This window comes from Rattus rattus, chromosome 2 (assembly GCF_011064425.1).
Source record: "Rattus rattus isolate New Zealand chromosome 2, Rrattus_CSIRO_v1, whole genome shotgun sequence".
Lineage (NCBI taxonomy): Eukaryota > Metazoa > Chordata > Mammalia > Rodentia > Muridae > Rattus > Rattus rattus.
The window spans coordinates 170,841,621-170,868,182 of NC_046155.1; the positions used below are offsets into that span (position 1 = coordinate 170,841,621).

General features: G+C 51.8%; 1 protein-coding gene across 1 annotated transcript; it reads left to right on the forward strand.

The window, feature by feature from the left end:
* Positions 1-4,644: 4,644 nt before the first annotated feature.
* Bcam (basal cell adhesion molecule (Lutheran blood group)) lies at positions 4,645-18,966 on the forward strand. Its single transcript, XM_032894275.1, has 15 exons — positions 4,645-4,760; positions 6,618-6,739; positions 8,263-8,491; positions 8,570-8,640; positions 9,790-9,886; positions 9,982-10,164; positions 10,965-11,101; positions 11,679-11,835; positions 15,112-15,230; positions 15,329-15,470; positions 16,256-16,395; positions 16,552-16,696; positions 16,784-16,928; positions 18,281-18,398; positions 18,488-18,966. Exons 1-15 carry the CDS (start codon positions 4,697-4,699, stop codon positions 18,491-18,493), a joined length of 1,875 nt encoding a protein of 624 aa, XP_032750166.1. The 5' UTR covers positions 4,645-4,696; the 3' UTR covers positions 18,494-18,966.
* The last annotated feature ends 7,596 nt before the right edge of the window (positions 18,967-26,562 follow it).

The window sequence follows — 26,562 nt, forward strand, 5'->3', positions numbered from 1 at the left end:
GGAACTGTTTGAGAAGGATTAGGAGGTGTGGCCTTGTTGGAGGAAGTATGGCACTGGGCGTGGACTTTGATGTGTCAAAACTACACAAGACCCAGTCTCCCTCCCTCCCTCCCCTCCCCCCCTTCCCTCACCTCTCCTCTCCTCTCCTCTCCATTCATGTCACCATGTTCCCCGCCATGATGCCAGGGGATTAAAACTCTGACACTGTAAGTAAGCGCCATATTAAATGCTTCTTTTTTAAATACAGTTTATGTAGGTTTAGTTTTTTTTTAAACCTACTTTTATAAGGGTTCTCAAACCCTTTAACCCTCCTTCTAGCCCACCCTCCAAAGATAAGGGGGAAAAGATGGTAAACAGGACAAGGAGATATGGACCTGTGTAGACGTAGTTCTTTCAGGCAATTCTAATCTCCGTTGTCAGGATTCCAGCAGTCCAGTTGAGTAGTGTCAGGATAGCAAACACAAATCAGCAGCCATGATCTAGCAGAAACCACCAGACCTCCACTAAATCGGCATGAGTCAGAAAGCATCGACCAGGACCATTCGGGACGACAAGAGTTCTCTGCCATGCCTCTCTCAATGAAGTGAAGACAGAGATGAAGCGTCGAGACCAACGAAGCGTTCTAAAGCTAGCTATATGAGTGCACCATCACTGTCCATTGAGTCCTATCTATACTCTCTCCAAACATCACACGTCCTCCCTCAGCAAAACACCACATGAGATGGCCTCACCACCTGAGTCTGTATCACCTGACATCTCCAGAAACTTCCACTTAAAGTTTGCCTTGGTCGTGGTGTCTCTTCACAGCAAAACAACGGTGACTATGGCAATGGCTCAGCGGTTAAGACGCTTGCTGCTCTTCCAGAGGACCAGAGTTCAAATCCCGGCCCCTGCATGGAGGGGCTCACAGTACGTATACACATAAATAAGCAAGAACTGTAAAGTCTATGGAGAGATGCTCGTAGCTACCTAGCAGTTTCTCTACCTTTTATTTAAGGGACAGTGAGATAGAGTTGCGTGTCACACAGCACAAGACCCCCTGTGTGACAGCGGCTCATAAAGTCATATGGCCTAAGGAGGTGCTGGCTGGTTTTGCTTGTGGATCTACTTTTGTGATGCTCATGAGGACACATTGCCTAGCAACGCCCTTATCGGAACGGATGCCCATTGTTAAGTGACACGTGACTGCTGCTCTGTACAAGTGAGGCAGCAGGACAGAGGCAGAATATGACTTGATTCAGGACACAAATATTTACTTATCTCCCAAGTCCGGCACTGTCCTGGCCCTAGTGGTCCAGTGTGACCCTTGTGGAGTTCTTGTCCCCTTGGGGAATAGATCCTGTGCCAGACAATACAAGGCAAACAGAATTTCTCCCCTATGATAAAGGGGGACAGGGCAGGAAAACTCGGGGCAGCTGGGAGAGCGGAAGCTGATATCTGAAACTCTCCAATGAGGCAAGCCTCACGGAGATTAGAAGCGAAGGAGGAAGCCACTCAGTGGAAGGATGCCCTGGCAGAGGGGATAGGAGGTACAAAGGTCCTGGGGTTGATGGACTAGCACGTCATCAGAGAGACCAGCGTGATAAAAATGGTGCTTGAGAGGGAGATGGAAAGAGAGGGGTCAGGGAAGGTGGGGTCAGGGAAGGAAAGGACTTAGGATCTCTCAAACCACAGAAAGAACATCGGCTTTTACTTTCAGTAAGATGGAGCCGTGGGCGTATTCTGACCAGAACAGTGTGAGCTGACTCACATCTTCACAGGATTCTTCTGGCTGTTCTGTAGGACCTAATTGCAGGGGACAAAGGGACGTGGCATATTGGTACTAGTTTCTACAAGTCCGGGGCTGATGTCTTTGGTCTGTGCACTTGCCACGTGACATCCTCCTTCACCCAGCACCACGCCCTGCAGACTCTTCATTTGTTCGTTTGTTTGCTTGCTTGCTTGTTTGTTTGTTCGTTCAAGGCAGGGTTTCTCTGTGTAGCTCTGGCTATCCTTGAACTCATTCTGTAGACCAGACTGGTCTAGAACTCAGAGTTCTACCTGCCTCTGCCTCCTGAGGGCTGAGATTAAAGCTCCCACTATGCTCGAGCTACCTGCTGACTTTATAAAGGTGCAAAGGAGGTGGCTGATGCCAGTCGCCAGACCCAGTAATCAGATGCACAGCCCAGAGCCAGGACAGAAGAGTCCCAGAGAACACACGGGCACTCTGTAAGAAAGCCATCTGCAGAATGTCCATGGGACCCTGTGATGGCTGCCCTGGTGCGGCTTATTTCAAAAGTTTTACTTTTAATTTGTTTTTAATATTTATTTTTAAAGGTCTATTTTATTTTATATGCATGAGTCTTTGCCTATACGCACGTGTATTCACCACGTGTTTGTCTGGTGCTCATAGAAGCCGGAGAAGGCATCGAATTCTCTGGAAATGGAGTTACAGGGTGTTGTGAGCAGCCTGACTAGACATGGGTACTGAGTTCTGAGCTTGGGTCCTCTGCAAGAGCCATTAAGTGCTCTGAGCAGCTGAGCCGTCTCTCCAACCCTTTCTGTGTTTGAGACAGGACCTCACGTAGCACAGGCCGTTCTCTAACTCTTTTTGTTTCATTGGGTTTTTGTTTGTTTGTTTGTCTGTTTTGATGTTTTAGAGAGGGTCTCACTATGTAGACTTGGCTGTCCTGGAACTTGCTCTGTAGACCAGGCTGGTCTTGAACACAGAGATCTACCTGCCTCTGACTCCCCAGGTGCTAGGATTAAAGGAGCCCACCATCACACTCAGGCGTCCGAAAACTCAACAATAGCCAAAGATGATTGAACTTCTGATCCTCCTGCCTCCACCTCTCCAGGGCTGGGATAACCAGTAGGCGCTGTGATGGCTGGTTGGTGAGGTGCTGGGTTCCGACCCCCCGGCCTCCATCCTTGAGTGTCAGGTGCTCCTTCGTCTACTCTTCATGAAGTCCTCTTCAACCCTCTTCTGCCTGTCGAATACCCTGCAAATCTCCAGACCCCCGTGTCAGCCTTGCGCACTCTGGGATACATTTGCCTCCTCTGGAGTGGGCAACTCTACCCAGTTAGCTATGGGTGGCATTTTCGTGTGAGCCTCTGGGCCTTTGAGTAGGCACCTGGCAACCCTTTCTTGCCTGCTGTGGTGTGGGATTGGAATATGGGACAGCCCCGACCTTCGTAGTGGCTGGGAGTCAAATGGGGAGATAGATGTATCCCAGGATGTGCGGGGCTTACAGGGGATCCAGAGGTTTCCAGGGACCTACGTGACAGAAGAGGGTTGAAGAAAGACTTCCTGAAGAGGGGATGAAGGAGCCCCGTGCAAAGGTCGAGTTTCCTGGTTTCACAATTACTTCCTGTGTCAGGGAAAATGCTAAAGCAGCTTTGAGAGCCCAGTCAATACCTACAACACAAGCCTTTCCTCAGGGGCTGATGGGTAAAACCTTGGCTCCCCGGGAAGCTCACCGCTGGTCACCCTCAGACTGGTCAGAAACGGGAGGGGGAGGACCTCTCTCAGCCTGACCCACAGTGATACCACCCTTTCATCCATACCCGTATCCCAGGCTAGTTTCTACCCGCTGAACAGAGGCAGAACCGTCCTTCTCCAGCCCCCATCCAACATTCTTGGGATTTCGTTCCACACTGCCTCGGCTGTGTGAGGATCCTGGAGCAGATTGATCTGTGACCCTTTACTTTGACCTGTGACCCTCTCTTCCACCCAGCGGCCCCAGTGGCCTGCTCTTCTCTTTCCTTCCACCACTCACCTGCCACCACACCAGCCCACTTCTCCTCCCCTCCCCCCAAGGTGGGGAAGGAATGGCGGGGAGGGAAGGAAGGTGGAAGGGGGGTGACATTCCTTGGATTCCCTGGATGGGGGGAAGTGAGGGAGTCAAGGAGAGCAGAGCAGAGGGAGGGGCACCCCATCCCCACCTCATCACCAAAGAGCTTTACCAGGACTGGGAGTTGAAAACTCATTAGAGAAAAGAATGACCTGACCAGTTCCAAGCCACTGCTCCGTCAGAGGAGGGGCACTTCCCAGCAAGGTGGCTGGCTCCAAGGGGAGGGCATCCTAGGGCACTCAGAGAAGAGCCGGTCATGCAGGAGAGACTACAAAGAGAGGCTAGCACAGGCAACTAATCATATCAGGGACTGCTGATCAAAGCCGACAGTTCACAAACCAGGGTGATGGTTCACCCTTGTAATCCCAGTCCTTGGGAAACTGAGACCGGACGGAGGCTTGCGGTGAGCTCCAGGCCAGCCTGTGCTACAGTGTGACACCCGTCTCCAAAAAGAAAACAAACTAGGGAAAAGATCCACCTGCAGCCGAGGGCCGCAAGCCACCTTGGGAATGCGTGTCAAAGTCCCGCAGGTGGCCAGGAAGGAAGGGACCGAGGGTCTCCGCGCGGTGTCTTTTAGATCCCAGCTCGGGGCACTAACTAGACTGATCGGGCGGTCCCCATGGCTGCGGAGGACAGCCGCGGGCGTGGGTTGGATGGAGCAGAGCGCGCGCCGGTGCTGGCGGGTCCCCGCGCGCGAGGGTGGGAGGTCCTCTCAGGGCAGTGGGAGGTCTTGGCCCTGCGCCCAGCTTGGAGATGGGGGTGGGCGTGGTCAGGGGCGTGGTCAGGGGCCTGGCCTCCGCTGCCAGCTTCAGGGCGGCGGAGAGCCTCGCCCGGGCTCAGTCACTGCCGCCACTGCAGGGAATATGGAACCCCCTGACGCCCGCGCAGGGCTACTGTGGCTCACCCTCCTGCTGTCGGGCTACTCAGGTATGACTTGCGGCTGAGGGCAGAGCTGGAACTTGAGGTTGGGGCTTGTGGGGCAGGCCCCTGGAGTCCCGGAGAAGACAAGGGGAACAAGCTTCCATTTCCCCAGGGAGCACAATCTAGGGATTCCCCAGTAGGGAGGAAGGCGGGGAGGCCTTGGGGTGTATCGGATCTGAATGCTAAGGATACCTCAGCTCTGGAGCAAACACAATCTGAGACAGCGGTCCCTTCCCAGCCCTTCGGGAATCCTGGAATCTAAGCCCTACGACCCCTAATAACCTTGGGTACCTGGAATCTGGGATCTGTGTCCCCTAGTCCTTTAGACTAGAGTCCAGCCCCTGCCCTCCCCCATAATCAAAGTAGGTTCTGCTAAGATACCGAAGATTAACATCCCACAGCTGTCTCTAACTGATTAAGCTCAGAGTTTCCTCGGAGAAACTGGGGACCCTGCGACTAGAGCACTTTCTAGAATGTTGGGGTTTCCCCAAAATTCAGAGTTTAGGCTGTCTCTAAAGGACCCGCCAATCTCTGAAAGGGCCGGGAGAAGAGAGCCTGGCAGAGAACGTGGAAAAGTGTTTCCGACTGACAGGGCCCCTTTCCTTGGGCCCCTGATAAATCCACACACCTGCATGTGGTGAAAGGGGAGGAGAAACGGGGACTGGGGGGACACTGGGGACAAGGCGAAGAGAGATCAGGGAAGACAGGATCTCTGTCTGCCTTGCTGCTTGCTGCTCACATCCAGTCCGGGGCACCAGCCTGGCCCCACATCAGCTCCCCAGGGACAGGCTGGGGCCAGAGGTGGGTGCCTGAGAAACCAGGCTCCTGGCACAAACGTGGTATATAGTGGGAACCCAGGAGTAACCTGTGCCAGGCTGAGCAGAAAAAGATGCCAGCCCAGAGGGTAGATTCTCAGCAAGAGCCATGCTACTCGCCAGACCCTGACAGGAAACCCAGACCCAAGTTCCCAGGTCCCTAGGACTCAGAGGTCCTTGTTTCCCACATCCAGCCTGCTCTGCTGCAGGCGTCTAAGCTTCCAGCCCTTTCTCCCTTAGGACCCAGCCTCGCCCCTCTGCCCAGGTGACTCACCTCACCCTTTTCAAGCTTCTCTGGTAAAGAGATGGGGGGTGGGGGTTTGTCAAGGGGCGGGTAGGGGGCTCTGGCGCCAAGCCGGGCAGGTCTCAGCCAGCCTGGCCCTCCCACATTCCTGAAACCTGCCCAGCCCTGTCCCCCCTTGCCACTCCCACACACCCATCCAGCTTCTGGCCCAGCTGCAGCCCACACCCCAGCCCCCCACACAGGAGAGAGCAGAGGGCCCCCAGGAGCTACCGGAGAAGATAGGATGGGATCATGAGATAGGATGGGACTGAGATGGAGAAAGACCTGTTTGTTATTTAGCCCCAGGCCAAGTCTTGCTCTGTGCGCTGGAGGCCAAGGGGAGAGCCAGGCCTGGCCCTTCCTTAAGGGGACATTTGCTAGAAAAGAAGCCAGACTTTAGCTTGGAATGCTGGAGAAAGCTTTACTTTAAGCCTTACAAGTCAGAGAGGCTGGGCCAGTGGCACAGGACTTTAATCCCAGCACTCAGGAGGGAGGCTGAGGCAGCTGTAAATCTCTGTGAGTTCGAGGCCAGCCTGGTTCACATAGCCCGAAGGATTCCAGGCAGCCAAGGCTATGGGGTAAGACCCTATTTCTAAAAAGAAGAGTTGAAAAGACACTGACAGGACCCAAGCTCAGAGGGGACCAAGGAGGGAGAAAGGGAGGAGGCTAGAGCCTAGACTCCTATCTGATGGAGGAGGCTGGGGCCTGGAGGGCCCTCCCTGTTGATGGCAGTGGGTGGACATTCGATGCTGCACCCATCTGCAGGTGCCCAGGCTGAGCTGCACGTGTCGGTTCCCCCACGGGTGGAGGTGATGCGAGGGGAGCAAATTGCCCTGGACTGCACACCACGGGAGCATCCTGAGAATTATGTGCTGGAGTGGTTGCTTGTGAGTGCTCTATGCTGGAAGCTGGGGGGGGTGGGGTAGGGGGGTTGGGATGGTGTGAGGAGGGGAGGAGAGGAGGGGAGGGGTGGGGGAGAGGATCCAGTGGCCTGGTCACCTTAGCAGCCATTAGCTCTGCCTACACTGATTGCTCAGAAGACCTTACACAGAGCCATCGGAAAATGCTCCTCATTCACCAATGAGGAGACTGAGACCTAGGAAGGCTCTGGCCTCTGCAAGGTGCCAGGTGTCTGAGCAGGGCAGATGTGAGCAGTGGTTTCCCCTTAGGACACAGTGCTGGAGTGAGGGCCACCAGAGACAACAGGGAAGGAGAGGAAATGAGAGAGACAGGGTGAGGAGAGAGAGAGAGACAGAGGAGACATGGGAACAGAAGGTGAACGGTGAGGGACAGAGGAGTACGCTGGGACTCAGGAGAGAGGACATGGATGGGCCCAGAGGGTTGAGAGAAACGACAGCCTCTTAGGCCTGGAATTCCAGACAACCATGAGGGGAGTTCAGGGTCTATGAAGTCAAACCCCACTGAGGTATAAAATGCAATATAAAAATCAAAGAGAAGGCCAAGGGATTGGAGAGATGGGCCACACTTAATAACACTTGGTTCGGGGTTGGGGATTTAGCTCAGTGGTAGAGCGCTTGCCTAGCAAGCACAAGGCCCTGGGTTCGGTCCTTGGTTCTTTTCCTGAGGACCTGAGCTCAACACTCCTATGTTCACGGTTGCCTGTGGCCCTACCTCTGAGGGATTTGATGCCCTTTTCGGACTCCCCGGGCATCTGAATTCATGTGCATGGACACACACACACACACACACACACACACACACACACACACACACATCACAAAAATTAATATAAAAAAAAAGGTTTTAAGAAAGGATGGCCATTGAGGGCTGGAGAGATGGCTCAGTGGTTAACAGCATTGACTGCTCTTCCAGAGGTCCTGAGTTCAATTCCCAGCAACCACATGGTGGCTCACAACCATCTGTAATGGGATCCGATGCCCTCTTCCTGTGTGTCTGAAGACAGTGACAATGTACTCATGTACATTAAATAAATAAATCTTAAAAAAAAAAAAAAAGAAGAAGAAGGATGGCCATGCATGGTCTCATGCACCTTTAATTCCAGCTCTCCGGAGGGAGAGGCAAGTAGATCTCTGAGTCTGAGTCAACCTAATCTACAAGTTCCAGAAAAAAATGGGGATACACAAACCCTGTCTCAAAAAAAGTGTTAGGTAAAAATAAAAAGAGGAATGAGGGTGTAACTCACTAGTAGCTAATAGAATACTAGCCTAGACTCCCCCAGGGAGGGGCGGGGGGCGTGGCTCAGTGGTAGAGCCCCTGCCTGGAATCCCCCAGTGAAGGAGGGGCTGGGGGCGTGGCTCAGTGGTGGAGTGTTTACTTAGTATGTAGCCACTAGGTTCCTTTCCGAGACTCAGAGAAAAAAAATCTTGGAGAAAAATATGAAGAAGGGCACACTGCTCAGGCTAACACTGTCCCCTGTACACGTCCACAGGTTGATGCTTCCGGGGCTCGACACCGTCTGGCTTCTGTGGAACCACAGGGCTCAGAGTTCCTGGGCACAATCCACAACTCTCGGGGCCGCAGACCCCCATACAAAATAGACTCCCTTGGGCGTTTGGTGATAGCAGAGGCCCAGGTGGGCGATGAACGGGACTACGTGTGCGTAGTGAAGGCTGGGGCAGCAGGTACCTCAGAGGCCACCTCAAGTGTCCGTGTGTTTGGTAAGTGTTGCTAAAAAACCATCCTGAGGAGCCAGGGGACCAGAGGAGGGCCTCCTGACGTGAACGTCTTTCCAACAGCAATACCAGAGGCTACGGAGGTGGCTCCCAACAAAGGGACGCTGTCTGTCATGGAACAGTCTGCCCAGGAGGTAATATGGGCTGGAGTTGCAAGCAGTAGGTGAAGAATCCAAGACTAGGGCCCTAGCGCACGTGTGTATGGGGGTGGGGGGGCACGTGCATGTGTGCATGCGTGCCTGTGTGTTATTAGAGAATGAACTCGGCTTTGAGCATGCCAGGCAGGTGGTGTACCAATGAACAATAAGACTCAGCCTCCCTGTTGTAGGGGTTTTGACTTGTTCTGGTTTTGTTTGGGGTTTTTTGGGGGGGCATGACCCCATGTAGCATAGGCTATCCTGAAACTTCCCATATAGCCACTTATACCTACCTTCCAAATACTGAGGTCCCAGGTATGTGCCTAGCATGGCCTGAAACATGCTGTATAGCTAAGGATGACTGAACTCCTGGTCCTCCTGCCTCTGTGATTGATTCAAGTGCTAGGATTACATGCCGGAGCTCATTTTGGTTTGGGGTTGTATGAAATAGGATCTCAGGAGGCTCAGGCTGGCGTGGAACCCACTAGGTAGCCCAGGCTAGTGTCAAACTGATGTTTCTATCTCAGCTTCTTCTTTTTTTTTTTTTTTTAATTTTTTTAAGATTTATTTTTTTTACTTTCTGTATATGTATGAGTACACTGTCCGTGTTCTCAGACTCGCCAGAAGAGGGTATCAGATCCCATTACAGATGGTTGTGAGCCACCATGTGCTTGCAAGGAATTGAACTCAGGACCTCTGGAAGAGCAGTCAGTGCTCCTAACCACTGAGCAACCGCTCCAGCCCTCTATCTCAGCTTCTTAAGACCTGGAATTACAGTTGGGTGCCGCCACTCTTGGTCCAGGTTTTTAATTAATTAAGGGGTGTGGAGGGGCCCACATTGCCACAGTGTGAGTGTGTAAGGCAGAGGACCACTTCTGAGAGCCACTTCCCTTCCTCTTCCTCTACACGGTTCCTGGGATCTAACTCAGGTCTTCCGTCTCCCCCACGACCACACTTAACAGCTGAGCGGTCTCACAGGCTGGAGCTTTGGGCTTTTTAATGGGAAAAATGGGAGTCAGGGTCTTCTGTTTCCGCTGCTGGGAAGAAAGAGCCCATTGGACACACCTAAAGGGCAGATCTAGGAAAAAGGGAACCAGACTTCAGAGTCCTGGCACCGAGCCCAGGCCACGCCCCTATCTTCCCCAGATCGCCACCTGCAGCAGCAACAACGGAAACCCGGTGCCTCGGATCACATGGTACCAGAACGGGCACCGTCTGGATGTACCCATGGAGCTGAACTCAAGTGAGCCAGCAGGAGCCAATGAGCAGGGGCGGGTGGGATAAGGGTTTCTAGTGGGCAGGGTTAACTCACCAGACTGCTACATGCCTCTCTTACAGAGGGCTATATGACCAGCCGAACTGTCCGGGAAGCCTCAGGACTGTATTCCCTGACCAGCACCCTCTATCTGAGGCTCCACAAAACTCATCGGGATGCCAGTTTCCACTGTGCTGCTCACTACGACTTGCCCTCAGGCCAACATGGCCGCCTAGACAGCCATACCTTCCGCCTCACCCTGCACTGTGAGTCCCCATGACCCTCAGCCCCTAACCTAAGATCTTATCCCATCAAGACCCAACTCCCAAGCCCCTATTCCAATTGGGGTCCATACTCTACCTACTCACCTCATACTGAAATGATGCTGGGTTGGATGGCTGACCTTTGACCTCCAACAGTACCCCCCAAACAATCAGTACCCCCAAAGAATCAGGCCCTACTGACCCTGCTCCAGCATAGGGCCCTGTACCCCATAGAATGCTCCACTCTCTCCCGCTGAATTGGGTCTCCATATATCATCTGGTCTTAAATCTCAAATTATACCTTGACCTCTGACCATTGAGCTATTCTGTCAACTTCCCCCCACCTCTGACCTTTCCGGTTCTGAGAGTAAGTCTGGACCTATCAGGTGAGGTGACATGTGCCTGTCATCGGAGCACTGAGGAGGCAGAGACAGGAAGATGAAGAGTTCAAAACCTACCTGAGATTCAGAGAGGGAGCACATCTCAAAATCAAAGAAAAGGAATGCGACACACTCACACGAGTCCTGAGACAGGGTTTCTCTGTGCAGCCCTGGCTGTCCTGGACAACTCACTCTGTAGACCAGGCTGGCCTCAGACTCACAGAGCCTCCTGCCTCTGCCTCCTGAGTGCTAGGATTAAAGGTCTGTGCCACCACTGCCTGGCTTATAAACCTTAAAGAACTAAACAGAGACCAGACTTCTACGCTTTAGCTATTGTATCTCTCCCTTTAAAAGTAGAAGTGACCTTTCCTCCTCAGCCCAGCCTGGACACATGCCATGACCTTACTTCCTATCCTCCCACAGATCCCACGGAGCATGTAGAATTCTGGGTGGGGAGCCCATCCACCACAGAGGGCTGGGTACGTGAGGGTGATGCTGTCCAGCTGCTCTGCCAGGGTGATGGCAGCCCCAGCCCGGAGTATTCATTTTTTCGAGAACAGGTAATGCAGTCCCTTTGGATAACACCTAAACCTGTCAATACTAACCTTATCAACGACTTGTTTGTCTTTAGTGGTGAGGGAGAAAGAACCCAGGGCCTGTTGCATGCTCCCCAAGTGCTATCTCACCGAGCCACGCCCCCAGCCCCTCGCTGGGGGATTCTAGGCAGGGGCTCTACCACTGAGCCACGCCCCCAGCCCCTCATTGGGGGATTCTAGGCAGGGACTCTACCACTGAGCCACGCCCCCAGCCCCTCATTGGGGGATTCTAGGCAGGGGCTCTACCACTGAGCCACGCCCCCAGCTCTCATTGGGGGATTCTAGGCAGGGGCTCTACCACTGAGCCTTGCCTCCAGCCCCAGCTGCTAATTTTGACAGTAGTGGGTGTTTGGCTTGGTGAGAACCTTTGACCTGAAGGACCTGTGATCCTAACTTGAGATGGTTTGGAGGATACACCCAACTTCTGTGACCTTCTTATCCTTGGCTTGAATAGACTCTAACCAAGTATGACCCCTGACTCCACCCCCAATTGCCCAGAGAACAACAGCTCCCGAATCTGGTGCCCCATCCTCTTACTCAGGGAAACCAGGAGGAACAGCTGAATGTCAACCTCAAGGGAAACTTGACCCTGGAGGGGGTGCATCGGAGCCAGAGCGGGATCTACGGCTGCAGAGTGGAGGATTACGATGCTGACGAGGAGGTGCAACTTGTCAAGAAGCTAAAGCTGCACGTGGCCTGTGAGAGCTCTGGGAGGAGGGAGGATAGGGTGGGGTCAGGCTTCATCCGTTCCTCTCCCTCTGGGTCCCAGCCCTGGCTCCTCCAAACTGCCACACAGATTTTCCAGTGTGCGATAGCCAGATCTCAACCCTTGACTCTCTCCCCTGCTTAGAGCGTGCGGTGGCTCCCAGGTGTTGTGTAGACAGAGATGAGTCCCTCTTCAACCATCGGTATTCACCCAAGCAGCTTTGCCATCCACTTCCTCTCCCATCCCGGCCCCGCCCCCTTCGAGGCTGCAGCCCAGAAAGCGCCGCTCTTCCTAGCTAACTCCTCAATTTTAAGTCCATTGATTTCTGACTTTTCTAGTCCTGGGTTTTAAAAAACCTTTTGCAATTCAGTTTGCTAGGAAGAAAGCTCTGGTGTGTGTGTGTGTGTGTGTGTGTGTGTGTGTGTGTGTGTGTGTGTGTGTGTGTGTACACATGTGCACACATCCTGCGCATGTGTGTACCAAGGATAGAGGTCAACCTAGGCCGTCATTCCTCAGGATTGACACTGTTTTCTGAGACAGATCTCTTGAATGACCTGGAGCTCTCTGACTAACCTAGACTAGCTGGCCAGCCAACGTGCCCAGAGATCTTTTTACCTCTCCGCCTTCTCTCAGAGATTAAACTTGAACAGCTATACGTAGCCTTTATTTTATGTAGAATCTGGGGCTTCAAGGCAGGTGGATGATGGTAAAACCACATTCCAGCCCCTCACTGGGGGATTCTAGGCAGGGGCTCTACCACTGAGCCACGCCCCCAGCCCCTCACTGGGGGATTCTAGGCAGGGGCTCTACCACTGAGCCACGCCCCAGCCCCTCACTGGGGGATTCTAGGCAGGGGCTCTACCACTGAGTCACGCATGCCTCCAGGCCTTCCAGCCTCAGTTTGTTTTTTTTTTTTTGTTTTGGTTGAGACAAAGTTCCTGAAGCTAGGCCGGCCCTGGACTTACTCTGTAGCCCCACTACAGTAGCAGAGACAGGAGGCAAGTGCTAGTCCAAACCGTTTTAGTCACAGTAGTGTGTCTTACAGCGGTAGGTAGTGTTGATAAGACAGAGGTGTGAGGTGACAAAAGATTGTCACAGTCTGAGTTCACAGAAGTGTTCTCCTGTAGATAGAGTCTTTATGAAAAGTCTATGCATTCAGAAGCCGAAAGGGTGGGCAGGAGCCCAGGTTTGACTGCAGTTTACGAAAGGCCTTGGGGTGGGGTGGTGGTGGGGTGGTGGTGGGGTGGGGTGGAATCCCCAGTGATCCCCAGTTAGGGTGAAGGAGCGGGGCCTAATTGTCTGTGTGTTGTGCAGGGAAGGGGCATGACCTTGGGTGAGGGGCTCCTTACAGTTGAGGGCATTCCCACAGAGGGCTGACAGCTGAGGGTTGACAGCTGCGGGCCCTCGCAGCAGCTGGAGGAATCAGTTGTCGGTGTTGGAAAAGAGATCCTGAGATCAGGGTGTCCACAGCAATGGGGGCAGGGGGAGCCTCTGAGAGAAGGGGACACACGGATAAGAAATGATAATGAAGGATGATACAGGAAACCCCCAGAGCTTCCGCTGCAGGCAGAGAGAGCGAGTGCAGAGGCCCTCGCGATGAGAAAAACTGAACCTAAAATCAGGGTCTCTGGAGCAGAGCAGGTAGGGAGGAAGAAAGGCAGTGTTCATAGATTAGGCAGGCTATTGTAGGCTGCAGCACTTTGGCCAGGATGCCAAGGGTACCGGGGAGCCATGACAGGGTTTAAGGAAAGGTGAAGATGGACCTGCGTGTTCTTTAAAAACATCCCTTGTCAGGATGACAGATCCAGACAAGCGGGAAAATGGGCAGGCAAGATGGTTCGGCAAGCCAAGGAACTTGCTGCCAAGCCCAGCAACCCGAGTTTGATTCTTGGGTCTCCCATGAAGGAGGGAGAGAATTATCTCCATCAAGTGTCCTCTGACCTTCACACACAACCCCCGGCACTCACGCGCACACAAACACCATAAACAATAAGAATACGACTTTTAACAAGTATGGGATAAGTAGGCGGTGGTGCCACACACCTCTAGTCCCAGCACTCAGGAGGCAGAGGCAGGTGGATCTTTGTGAGTTCAAGGCCACCCTGGTCTACAGAACAAGTTCCAGAACAGCCAAGGCTACATAGAAAAACCTGTCTTGATAATAATAATAATAATAGTAATAATATAATAATAATGATAATAATAATAATAAATGAGGAATAGTGCAGAGAAGGTGAGGTGGGGTCACATTAAAAAAACCTTTTGTTCTCTTAATGGTGTCCTACTATGTAACTTGGGCTGGCCTGAAACTCAGATCTTCCAGCCTCAGCTTCCCAAGGGCTGGGACTACAGGCACAGGCCACCAAACGAAGCCAGAACGTAGTTGTCTTTTAGTTGCTAACAATTGAACACAGGGTCTTTTCTATGCTAAATAAAGACTCTGTCCCCTGTGTTTACACCTAGCCTTGAGCCCATCAAGTTGTCTGATGAGTTAAAATTACCGTTACATTCATTGTGCACGCTTGCATATGTGCCTGTAACTTGCAGGAGCGTCATCTCCTTCCACCTTGTGGGTCTAGAGGCCTGAAGTCAGGTTGTCTGGCTTCGTGGTATCTATTCACTGAGCAGTCTTGCTGGTCCAAGCCCATTAAGCTTTTATGGAGATGATGGGTTGGCACAAAAGAGAGCAAAAATTTGGGGTTGGGATTTAGCTCAGTGGTAGGCGCTTGCCTAGGAAGCGCAAGGCCCTGGGTTGGTCCCCAGCTCCGAAAAAAAAAGAAAAAAAAAAAAAAAAAGAGAGCAAAAATTTGAGCTCAAGCAAAACTTGGGGAGGAGAGCTGGAGGCACAGCACTGAAGCAGAATAACAGCCTAGAACCCCCCAGTGAGGGGCTGGGGGCGTGGCTCAGTGGTAGAGCCCCTGCCTAGAAGCCCCCCAGGGAGGGGCTGGGGGCATGGCTCAGTGGTAGAGCCCCTGCCTAGAATCCCCCAGGGAGGGGCTGGGGGCGTGGCTAATGCTAGTGCATTTACTTGCCTGGTTCCTGGGGGGGCCCTGGTTTCCACCTTCAGCACTGTAAAGCCTCTGCAGGTCAGATAGTGCATCCTTTAGAGCTGCTTTTCTGGTATCTGCTGATGGGTCTGGGTAGAAAGCAAATATGTCATGGTACTCCAATAGAACAACATGGCGTTATCTGCCCCTGGTAACCCTCTAGAGGACCTGGTTGCATGAGCAATGACCTTGGGAACGTGACCATGTTTTCCCCACTGCAGACCTGGATCCGTTGGAGCTGAGCGTGCCTGAGGAGTTCTCTGTATTTCTGAACAGCAGTGGCACGGTGGTGAACTGCTCCGCCAGAGGCCTGCCTGCTCCTATTGTGCGCTGGACCAAGGTGACTGAGGGAAGAGCTGTGGGACCTCAGGCACTGCCCTGCCTCTGCCTCTCATCCTCTCATGACCCTGCCTGGCTTTCTTCCTCTCCCTTCCCTAGGATTCTGTGATCGTTGCAGATGGTCCCATACTCTCTCTTGACTCTGTGACCTTCGACTCAGCTGGCACGTACACGTGTGAGGCGTCCACACCCACAGTCCCCCTCCTGAGCCGCACACAGAGTTTCCAGCTTGTGGTCCAAGGTTTGGATGGTTGGGTGGTCTCTGTGGATATCTGTGCTATGTTTGTGTGTGCATATGTGGTTTATGTAGCCGTTCATGTGTTATGTGTATGTGCATGCGTGTACATGCCTGAGACCAGAAGTTGACTCTGGCTGTCTTTCTCTATTCCTTCATCTTTTTGTTCGGGAGGAGTGGGTGTTCTGAGACAGGGGTCTCACTATGTAGCCATGTCTGGCCTGAAACTCACTATGTAGATCAGATTAGCCTCAGACCCGCGGAGATGCAGTTGCCTCTGCTTCCCGAGTGCTGGGATTCAAGGTGTACGCTGCTGTGCACGGTTGTATTTTTTTGTTTGTTTATTTATTTTGGGTCAGTTTGGTGGTCAGAGAACAACCTGCGGGAGTCAGTTCTCTTCCTCCATTACATCGGTTCCAGGCACGGAACTCAGGTTGCCAGGCTCGGCGGCATGCACCTGCTGAGCCCTCCCGCCAGCCCCCTCCACCTTCTTTGAGACCAGGAGCTCGGTGGTTAGGTTTATGGCTGTTCAGAGAAGTCCAGGAATCCTCCTGTCTCTACCCTCCCTGACTCCAGTGCTGGGGTTAGAGACGCTCACCGCTGCTGTCATCTAATATGTGGCTGCTGGGGATCTGAACTCAGGGCTTCACACTTGTACAGCAAGCACTTTACCCACTCAGCGAGCGCTCATCCTCCCCCCACCCCCACCCCGCCCCATTTCTTCTCTATTTTCTCCTCTTTGCCCTTTTGTGACTCGCACTCACTGTGCTACGCCTCCCTGCCACCCGCAGGAGCTCCAGAGTTAAAACCAAATGAAATAAAACCCAAATCAGGCACTAGCTGGACGGAAGGCGATGAAGTCATGCTGACCTGCTCTGCCCGGGGCTTCCCAGAGCCCAAACTCACCTGGAGTCAGCGAGGAGATACTACTGTAAGGGGCTTTCCTTGCCACCCTGAGCCCACCCCATGTTCCACAGGGGACCCTGACCCTCATCGATCCAAGCTTCATATCCCCAACACTCCACCTCAGCCTTCACCCCCCCAGCCCTTGATCCCGAGGGACCGGGCCTGATCCAAGCCTCCACAGCCAGCAGAGCCGCCCTTCGAGGGTAGAGGCTGGATGAGCAGCTCGCTGACCCTGAAAGTCACCAGCGCCCTGAGCCGAGAGGGCGTGTCCTGCGAAGCGTCGAACATCCACGGCAAGAACGGTCACGTCTTCCACTTTGGCTCCGGTAGGTAACCAAAGGGGAGCTTCTGGGTGGACACACAGGCAGCCCTAATGTAGTACTGAGCACATCTTCGTTGTCTTTTCCATACAGTGGCCCCTCAGACTGCCCAGGCTGGCGTGGCTGTCATGGCCGTGGCAGTCAGCGTCGGTCTCTTGCTACTCGTAGTCGCTGCTTTCTACTGCATGAGACGCAAGGGACGCCCCGGCTGCTGCCAGCGAGCAGAGAAAGGGGCTCCGTAAGTGCTTGCAAGCTTCGAGTCTGTGTCTTGCCCTCAGCCAGACACAACAGCTCTGTGGTTAAAGGAGTCCCAAAGCCATCAACTACCCAGCCTCTCCCGCCCATCTTCACCCATCTCCAACCCAAGGATGGCCTTGCCTACCTAACCCAGAATCTCACCCAAAGTCACCTTAAATCCGCCAAGACCTACCTCCATCTCCTTCCTATCATTCTTCATTGCAGGGTTCTACCTAACTTTAGCTCTAGTCTTCAGTTTTGCCTGAAGTATTGTGGCTGGAACACAGACTTTACTTATACTAGATAAAGCCTTTACTCCTGAGACATGCTCCTATAGGACATGGCTGGCCCACGCCATTCATCCCAGCAGAGGCAGATGGATCTCTGAGTTCCAGACAAGTGTTGCCTATAAAATGAGTTCCAAGACAGCCAGGGCTACACAGAGAAAAATAAAAAAATAAAAAATAAATAAAAAATAAAAGGAAAGAAAGGAAGAAAGAAAAAAAAAAGAAATGTCCTACAGGCCTGATTTTATGGAGGCAACTTTTTAGCTTAGGGTCTCTCCTATCAAATAACTCTAGCCCATGTTAAATTGGCATCAAACTACCCAGCACACTGGGAGCTTCTTTGCAGGGGCTGTACCACTGAGCCACACCCCCAGCCCCTCACTGGGGGATTCTAGGCAGGGGCTCTACCACTAAGCCACGCCCCAGCCCCCTCACTGGAGGATTCTAGGCAGGGGCTGTACCACTGAGCCACGCCCCCAGCCCCTCACTGGGAGATTCTAGGCAGGTACTTTCCTTGTATCCTAAACCTCTTTTTGAATATTTTGAGACAAGGTCTCATTATGTTGTCCAGGTTTGTCCAGGTTGGCCTTGAACTTTCAATCCTCTTTACCCTCCCAAGTGCTGAGATTAGAGCCACGAGCCCCAACTTCATCTTCAGACTAGACTTTGTCTTATCTGAAGTCCCACACAGGACTGTTTGCATCCAAATGCTAGCGGTAACCTGACCTGCTCCTTAAAGTCACACTTCCAGTAACTGTCATCACAGCCGCAGCCCAACAACCCCTCAGTCTGTGGCTAGCCCCAAACTGCCTATACCCAGTCTTTCTACAACCGTCACCTGTAACCAGCCAAATCTCTCTCCTCTCCAACCTCCCCCAGCATCGTCAGCTTCAGTCCCTAAGATCCCCTCCTGGTCTCAGATGCTATAGCCTTGCTTCAAATCCTTCCTCAACCTCAGCAGCCAGCACCTCACCTCCATCACCAAACCCAATGCCATCACCACCCTACCCTCTCCCAGCTCCTTCTCTAGCAGGGACCATTTCACCATGCCACTATCCTTCCCCAGGCCAGCCAGGGAACCGGAGTTGAGCCACTCCGGGTCAGAGCGTCCAGAACACACGGGCCTTCTCATGGGTGGGCCCTCCGGAGGAGGCAGAGGTGGCAATGGGGGCTTTGGAGATGAGGTGAGTGATGGTCTGGGTGTGCAATGGGGAACCAGCTAAGTGCAGAGCCAACCTGTGGGCTCAGGCTTAGCTGCCCGTTCTGTTCCCAGTGTTGAGGCTGAGGACCTCCCAGAGGCAGTCTCTGGATCTGGAACTTTGGGCATCGTCAGAGGACCTGCTCTGAGCGTCTCTGCCTCAGCGCACGCCTCCGCCTCCTTCCTTCTCCAGCCTCGGCCCTCCCTTCCTTCCTCTGCCTGCTGGGCAGGGACCCACAGTGGCCAGCGGCCTTGGGGAGGGAAAGAGGGAGGTGGGGGCTGGGAGGGGGCCTTCCTCCAGGGAATGTAACTCTCCCAGGCCCCAGAATAGCTCCTGGACCCAAGCCCAGGGCCCGGCCTGGGACACAGCGCTGAGGGTCGGCAGGCCGGGGTTATTTTTACCTCCTGTCTCCCTTGCTGGGCACTACCCCCCACCTGATACCCTGCTGTGTAGTCCGACACTGGAGTCCCCAACCCACCCCTTCCCTGCCTTCATCCTCAGCCCATCATCTGTGAACACTGGACTCTGAAATAAATGCTGCCTGTCACGTGGACACTTTCCTATGGCCAGGTTCTCTTCTAGGGGAGGAGGATAAAGGGGAAGGGAGGGAGGGAGGTGCAGGCCATTTTCCCTTCTACTACTGCTGGCTGGTTGCCTCCTCACACACCCTCAGGAAAGGTCTGATGTCAAGCAGAACAGTAGGAGAGAGGCTGGGCAGGGTTAGAGAGAGCTAGCATAGCACAAGACTCAGCTGGCTGATCCTTGAAGAGAGTCACCCGGGTCGAGCAGCAGCCTGGTCACCGTGAAGCAGGGCACAGTGTATGCTTAGGAGTGAGGTCCTGTCCCCTTAAGGAAAAATTCCCAGAGTCCCTAGGGGCTGAAGCTAAGTCTAGAAAAATTTTCTTCCCTTCTTGGAGGAGTGAGGGACTCCCTGGGGAAGCGGGGGTGATAAAGGCGATACAAAGGAACCTGGGGCAGAACGAAAGAAACCGAGGGACTTTCTGAAGTCCAAACAAGGACTGGAGAGAACGATGGAGGCCTGGCGTGGTGACACACGCCTGTCATCTGAGCAATTGAGATGCAGAAGCAATTGACTAGTGAGTTTGAGGCCAGCCTGGGCTACACAGTGTGTTCCAGGCAGGCTGGGACTGCAGAACAAGACTGTCTCAAAGTAACAAAATATCAGGCCAGGGAGCCCCGGGCTTAGTGAGTAAGAGAGCTTGCTACCAAGCCTAATGGCATGAATTGGAACATGTAGCCCAGGCTGGCTTTGAACTCACACTGTATAGCTGAAGATGGCCCTAATTTCCCATGTCCCAGGATTTCAGGAATATGCCACCACAGCTGGCTTTCAGTTCACATTTTTAATATAGTAGACACCTGTCCCCTAGAGACAAGTCCCAATGAATTCCAGAAACATATATATATATATATATATATATATATATATATATATATATATATCTTACATACACTTATAATAAATCCCACCTTACAGGGTTGGGGATTTAGCTCAGTGGTAGAGCACTTGCCTAGCAATCGCAAGGGCCCTGGGTTCGGTCCTCAGCTCCGAAAAAAAGAAAAAAAAAAAATCCCACCTTACAAAGTAAGATCAGAAAGAAATTAGTGGTATTAATAAAGCCAGGTGCAGCGTCTCACATTTATAATCCCAGCACCCAGAAAGCTGAGGCAGGAGGATTGCCATGAGTTCAAGGCCAGCCAGGGCCACAGTGTGAGAGCCCATCTCAATAAGTGAAGTAAGGAAAGAAAGAACAGGAAGAAAAGAGAACAGTCATTGGTAAAATAAAGGGCCGGGGTGGAGGGGGGATGCAAGCATGGGAATGTGAATTCCCTCCCTAGAGCCCCACAAATAAAGCTGGAACAGAATCCCACTGCTTGGGGGCATAATAGTCCAGCCTGTTTGGCAAGCTTCCAGACCAGTGAGAGACCCTGTTTCCACTGGTTGGGGCTAGAGAGATGGCACAGTGGTTAAGGATACTTACTACTCTTGCGGAGAACTGGATTCCTAATTGTTTATTTTTTTTTTTATTTCTTTTAAAGATTTATTGATTTATGTACTCTGTAGCTGTCCTCAGACACACCAGAAGAGGACATCAGATCCCATTACAGAGGGTTGTGAGCCACCATGTGATTGTTGGGAATTGAACTCAGGACCTCTGGAAGAGCAGTCGGTGCTCCTAACCACTGAGCCATCTCTCCAGCCTAAAGTCCGACACTGTTAAAAAATTGTTGTTTAAAACTAGAGATATTTTAAACTCGTGAATTATTTATATCTGGAATGTTCCATTGAACATTTTTGGACTGAGGCTGACCATGGGTAACTGAAACCATGGAAGAGGGAAGGAAAATTGGATTAGGGAGGCCACTTCCAGTCACCAGACCCCAGGCTTTATTCAAATCCTCCCACCTCCCTGTCCCTGTCAGTAGAGCACTCTTGTCCTTGTATGTGTGGTGGAGTCGAAGATGGTGGGTTTGTGTATGAGCTTGCTTGTTTGTGACAGGGTTTCACGTAGCCCAAGCTGACCTCAAATTCTCCGTCCTCCTGCCTCGCATTCTAGAATGCTGCGACAAACAAAAGAAGGAGAGATAGCTGGACAGGTGAGGGTTCAAGTCCCCAAGTCAGATGACCTGAGTCATCCCCCAAATCCCACCTAATGGAAGGAGAGCCAACTCACATAAGCTGTCTTCTCCACGAGCAGGCACACACAATACTAAATAAACAAATGCGGGGAGGGATGTGTGTGTGAAATTTTGACTTAAGTCCAGCTAGGCATGGTGGTTCATATCTGTATTCTTAGTAGAACATTGAGGCAAGGCAGGAGGATTGCTGCAAGATGAAGCCCAGCCAAGGTTATGATGTGAGGAGACCCTGGGGTAGGGGGCAGGGGGAGACAAAGCACAGAGCTAGCACTGGAACTCCAAGCATTTGAAGAGGCAGAAGTAGTAAGCCCTACCCCCAGCACTCAGGAGGCGTGAATTCGAAGCCAGTCTGGTCTACAGAAAGAGTTCCAGGGCAGCCCAGGCTACACAGAGAAGTCCTGTCTGACACACAACACACACACACACACACACACACACTCACAAAATAGAATTTAAAAGTTCGATTATAACCGAAATGTGCAAAGGTACCATTGGATTTAGGAGCTGGAATCCACTTCTCTCTCTGAGACAGAACCACTGACTGGGGGAAGGGGCCTCAAATGCTGGTGCCCACAAGAGTAGGCAAATTACTCAGAACAGGAAGCCATTGGCTCTGTGCCTAGTGGGCTCTGACTCGGCCCGTGAAGTGCTACCTCTGGGGCTTCTTGACCCTGGAGGTTGACTTCACAAGTATGAGACCCACCCAGTTCTCTGTCAACAAACTGAGCTGCTTGAGGGCTGAAGCATGCCTCATAGGCATGAAATCTGGGAGCGCCACACTCTCCTGGCTTCCTTCCTGAGCCAGCCCCTCCCTCAAAGACCCGCCTGGAGGGAGCCTAGCCCACTTGGTGGCAGTCCAAGTGAGCAGGTGCACAGGGGAAAAAGATGGCCAGACATGCCAACTCTTCGGGGCTTTTTCGTTGTTGCTTTTTTTTTTTTTTTTTTTTTAAGATTTATTTTATATGAGTCCACTGTAGCTGTCTTCAGACACACTAGAGGAGGGCATCGGATCCCATTACAGATGGTTTTGAGCCACCATGTGATGGCTAAGAATTGAACTCAGGACCTCCGGAAGAGCAGTCATCAGGGCTGGAGAGGTGGCTGAGTGGTTAAGAGCACTGACTGCTCTCCCAGAGGTCCTGAGTTCAGCAGGTAAAGGTGTTTGCTACCAAGCCTGAAACCTGAGTTCAATTGCTGGAGACCCACAAAATTGAAGGAGAGAACTGACTCCCACAACTTGTTCACAGGCTGTGGCACATAGGCTCCTCCCAACCACAAATAAAAAAATTTAAGTATATCCAGATACATATACGTATACGTATAGAGTCAGGAGGTTTTAAGCATTTGTTGTTCTTTCCTGTAGACGACCCAGGCTTGTTTCCCAGCACCCACATGGTAGTTCATAAACAACTCCAGTTCCAGACGATCTGCTGCCCTCTTCTTATCTCCACAGGCACCAGGAACTCATAGGGTGCACATCCATCCATCCAGGCAAAATGCTCATATACATAAAATTAAATCTCAAAAACCAAAAAGTCATCAAGGATCTGGGTATGGCGGTCCACCCCTTTAATCCCAGTGTTACAGAGGCAGAGGCAGGCAGACCTCTGTGAGTTCAAAGCCAGCCTGGGGGTTGGGGATTTAGCTCAGTGGTAGAGCTCTTGCCTAGCAAGCACAAGGCCCTGGGTTCGGTCCTCAGCTCAAAAAAAAAAAAAAAAAAAAAAAAAAAAAAAACCAGCCTGGTCTACATAGGACCAGGTTAAGAGCCCTGACTGGTCTTCCAGAGGTCCTGAGTTCAATTCCCAGCAACCACATGGTGGCTCACAACTACCCGTAATGGGCATTCGATGCCCTCTTCTGGTGTGTCTGAGGATAGCAACAGTGTACTCATATACATGAAACAAATAAATAAATCTTAAGAAAAAAAAAAGACCTGGCTATAAAACATTTCTCAATTAGTGATCAATGGGAGAAGGTCCAGTCCACTGTGGGTGGTGCCATTCCCTGGGTTCTATAAGAAAGCAGGCTGAGCAAGCCACAAGGAGGAAGCCAGTAAGCAGCACTCCTCCATGGCCTCTGCTCCTGCCTCCAGGTTCCTGCCCTGCAGAGTTCATGTCTTGACTTCCTTCAGTGATGGAACATGGAAGTATAAGGCAAATAAACCTGTAGCTGGTCTTTGCTACTTTGTGGGTTTTTCTTTTACCCACCCTTCATTCCATGCGCCATTTCACCTGCTATCACTAGGCAAGAGAGAAACAAGGAGAGAGGGGAGAGAACGATAGAGATGCCTGGATCTAATTTCTTTCCTTTTGTGTCTTCTTTGAAGACAAACCACCAGTCACGGCCACCTACCCTGCCTACTGGGGCTCTAGCATTTATGACCCTCTAAATAGTTCCCAGAATTCCAAATATCAAAGGGTTGCAGAAACTGTCTGCAGCTGACCAAACCACGCTTCCTCTGGAGCACGAAGCCAATCATAATCAGCTGCTGCTGCAGTCAGAAGCGGCCTCTTAGCAACACACCTGGGATTAAAATGAAAACATGTAACACTTCTGTGCTTTCTTTCTTTCTTTCTTTCTTTCTTTCTTTCTTTCTTTCTTTCTTTCTTTTTAAGATTTATTCATTTATTATATATAAGTACACTGTAGCTGTCTTCAGATACACCAGAAGAGGGCATCCGATCTCTTTACAGATGGTTGTGAGCCACCATGTGGTTGCTGGGAATTGAACTCAGGATCTCTGGAAGAGCAGTCAGTACTCCTAACCACTGAGCCATCTCTCCATCCAGCCCCCACTTCTGTGCTTTCTTTCTTTTTTTTTTTTTTTCCTTTCTTTTTTTCGGAGCTGGGGACTGAACCCAGGGCCTTGCACTTGCTAGGCTACTTCTGTGCTTTCTAAAGGGACCAAAATTCCAAACTTGTCACTACATTAACCCTTTCCTCCCCAGTTGCTTTTTTTTTTAATTTTTATTTTTTTTTATTTATTTATTTATTTTTTTGTTCTTTTTTTCGGAGCTGGGGACAGAACCCAGGGCCTTGCACTTCCTAGGTAAGCGCTCTACCACTGAGCTAAATCCCCAGCCCTTAATTTTTATTTTTGGCATAGTGTTTCGTTGCACTAATGGAAACCCTGACTAAGACACACCCTGTCTTGCAAAAAAAAAAAAAAAAGTTGAGACCCACGGTGCATTTATTCAGCGCCTGCTTTTCATACAGCCAGCTGCATTTGTTCCAAGCCAGAGATATTATCTGGAAGTCACGTTGCATAGCTACTGAAAACACCAGCAAACCTCACACTGCTCCTTCTCTGATGGTGGTTTGGAAAGGACTTAAGCCTCGGTTTACTTTTCGTACGCGGTCATCGTCACGTGGTGATCCCTAGAGTGTCTCCTTGTTGGGATTCTTGGTTTGTTTTTTGTTGTTGTTGTTGTTTTTTTTTCTTTTTTTTTTTTTCTTTCGAGCTGGGGACCCAACCTAGGGCCTTGTGCTTGCTAGGCAAGCGCTCTACCACTGAGCTAAATCCCCCAACCCCGTTGGGATTCTTGAGATTCAAATTCTGGTGTTTTGAGATGGATGGCTCTGTGTGGCTCTGGTTGACTAGAACTGGTTCTGTGAACTGTACTGGCTTGGAACCCTGTGAGACCTTTCTGCTTCTGCCACCTGAGTGCTGGGATTAAGGTTGTGAGGCACCAATCTGATCCCCTTTCCTGAGATTCTTGTGAGCAAAGAACAAAGACAAGGGGATTTTTGAATAGTGTCCATTGTGGATCTGCCTCTTTTTGTAATGCTGACCTTTGGGACCAAGTCATTTTCCATCCCTGAGACTCAGTTTCCCTACCTTCTCCATGGTTTGATGGGGGGATCATTTGGAACAGGCTCATATGAGTGCCTTGTGAACAGCCAAAGCTAAAAGCCTTTATTAACAATGTTATTAAAGTGATACGGAGCAGCTCAGAACGGAGAGCTGGCTCAACTTGCAGTTCGATCCTGAACATTCTGCATGGCCCTGAGTGTCAGCGCATGCCTACAATCCCAGGATTGTAACCCTCAGCTGGTTTAGCCAGGATGACATGAGATGCCATCTCATAAAACAAAACCAAGGTGGGTGGAATGGCTTCGAAGGTAAAGAAAGCACTTGCCACCAAACTTGGTGAGTCGGCCCCGGCAACCACCTGATGGAAGAACCAACTCAAAGCAAGTTGTCATCTGCCCTTCGGAAGCAGGCATGGCTTGCACGCACACAAAATAATTAGCAAGCAAGCAAATAGGATCGTTAACAAGAGTGGAAAGCAAGTAGGTCAGAGTCAGTGTCCACTCCTCAGGCCTTGCCACTTGGGAGAGGGACTTCATGTACGTGGCAGGCTGGAGAAGGGACCCTATCCCAGCCCAGGTGGCTCTCTTGGAAGAAACCTCCAAACGCTTGCCCCTAAGGAAGGATTTGGCTGTCAGATACTCCGGCAGCTGAGTACCTGTTCCCCTCCCCCATCTCCAACAAGTGGACCTTCTCATTAGCTCTCCTGGGCGGCCCTGGAAATGTGAAAAGGCAGGTGGGGGTGGGGAGGAATGGAGCGTCTAGGAAGAGACAAAAGGGCCGCGTCAAAACCAACCACAAAGACCAGAGGATTCTGGTGAGATAGAGAAAGTGGGACAAGGACAACCGGAAGGGACTGGTAGGACCAGAGGACAGACTGACTGGTCCAGCCCCACCCAGTGGGGTTCTGCTTGCTGGGTTGGTTTATGCTGCCCTCTAGCGGAAGGCTGCGCTATAAAGGATACTGGGTGGGAGGGACACAGAGGCCAGATGCAGGGACAGAAAGAAACATTAAGAGTGACACAGAGAAAACTATGAGACAGGAAACAGAAAGTGGCAGGGATGCAAAGAGAGACGCACACAGTCAAAGGAATGCAACGAGACACGGGACTAAGTGACACAGGCACACGGATAGACAAAGAAACACCAGAGCAGAGCAAGAGAAACATGGGGATGCGGGGGAGACTCAGATAAAGAGAGGATACCAGGAAAGAAATGATGTGGCGACACGAGAACCTAGGGGGGGAGGTCAGAAAGAAACGGGGTCCACCAAGAAGTGACCCCGACCTACCACAGCAGCAGGACTAGGAGGACTGGGACAGAGGTGTGGCCTCATCAAGGGGCGGTGCCTCAGGAAGGGAGGCCCTATGAGAACCCACATACTCAGGCTAACCAGAGGGCAGTGGGGCGTGGTCTGGGCGAGGAGGCAAGGCTTCTGCTGGTGGGAGGTGACCGGAAGTTTGGAAGGGGGTGTGACCGCGTCTTATTAGAACGACCAGTAGGGGGCGCAGCGGGTCTTCCCGGGGTGCGTGTGGGCGTGGTTCCATGGCAAAAGGGGCGTGGTCAAATAGGAGAAGGCGGAGATAGAATCGTGAGGCCAGACAGGTGTGGGACCCGGGAGGGGCGGGGTCACAGCTCTGGGAGGGGGCGGAGCGCTAGGATCGGCTTGGCGAAGAG

What these genes read in the sequence shown, in the direction of transcription:
- Bcam (XM_032894275.1), top strand. Translation starts at nt 4,697, where the DNA reads ATGGAACCCCCTGACGCCCGCGCAGGGCTACTGTGGCTCACCCTCCTG. An exon ending in CTTCCGCCTCACCCTGCACT is followed by an intron (nt 10,165 to 10,964) that starts GTGAGTCCCCAT and finishes ATCCTCCCACAG; the next exon opens with ATCCCACGGAGCATGTAGAA. An exon ending in CGAGCAGAGAAAGGGGCTCC is followed by an intron (nt 16,929 to 18,280) that starts GTAAGTGCTTGC and finishes ATCCTTCCCCAG; the next exon opens with GCCAGCCAGGGAACCGGAGT.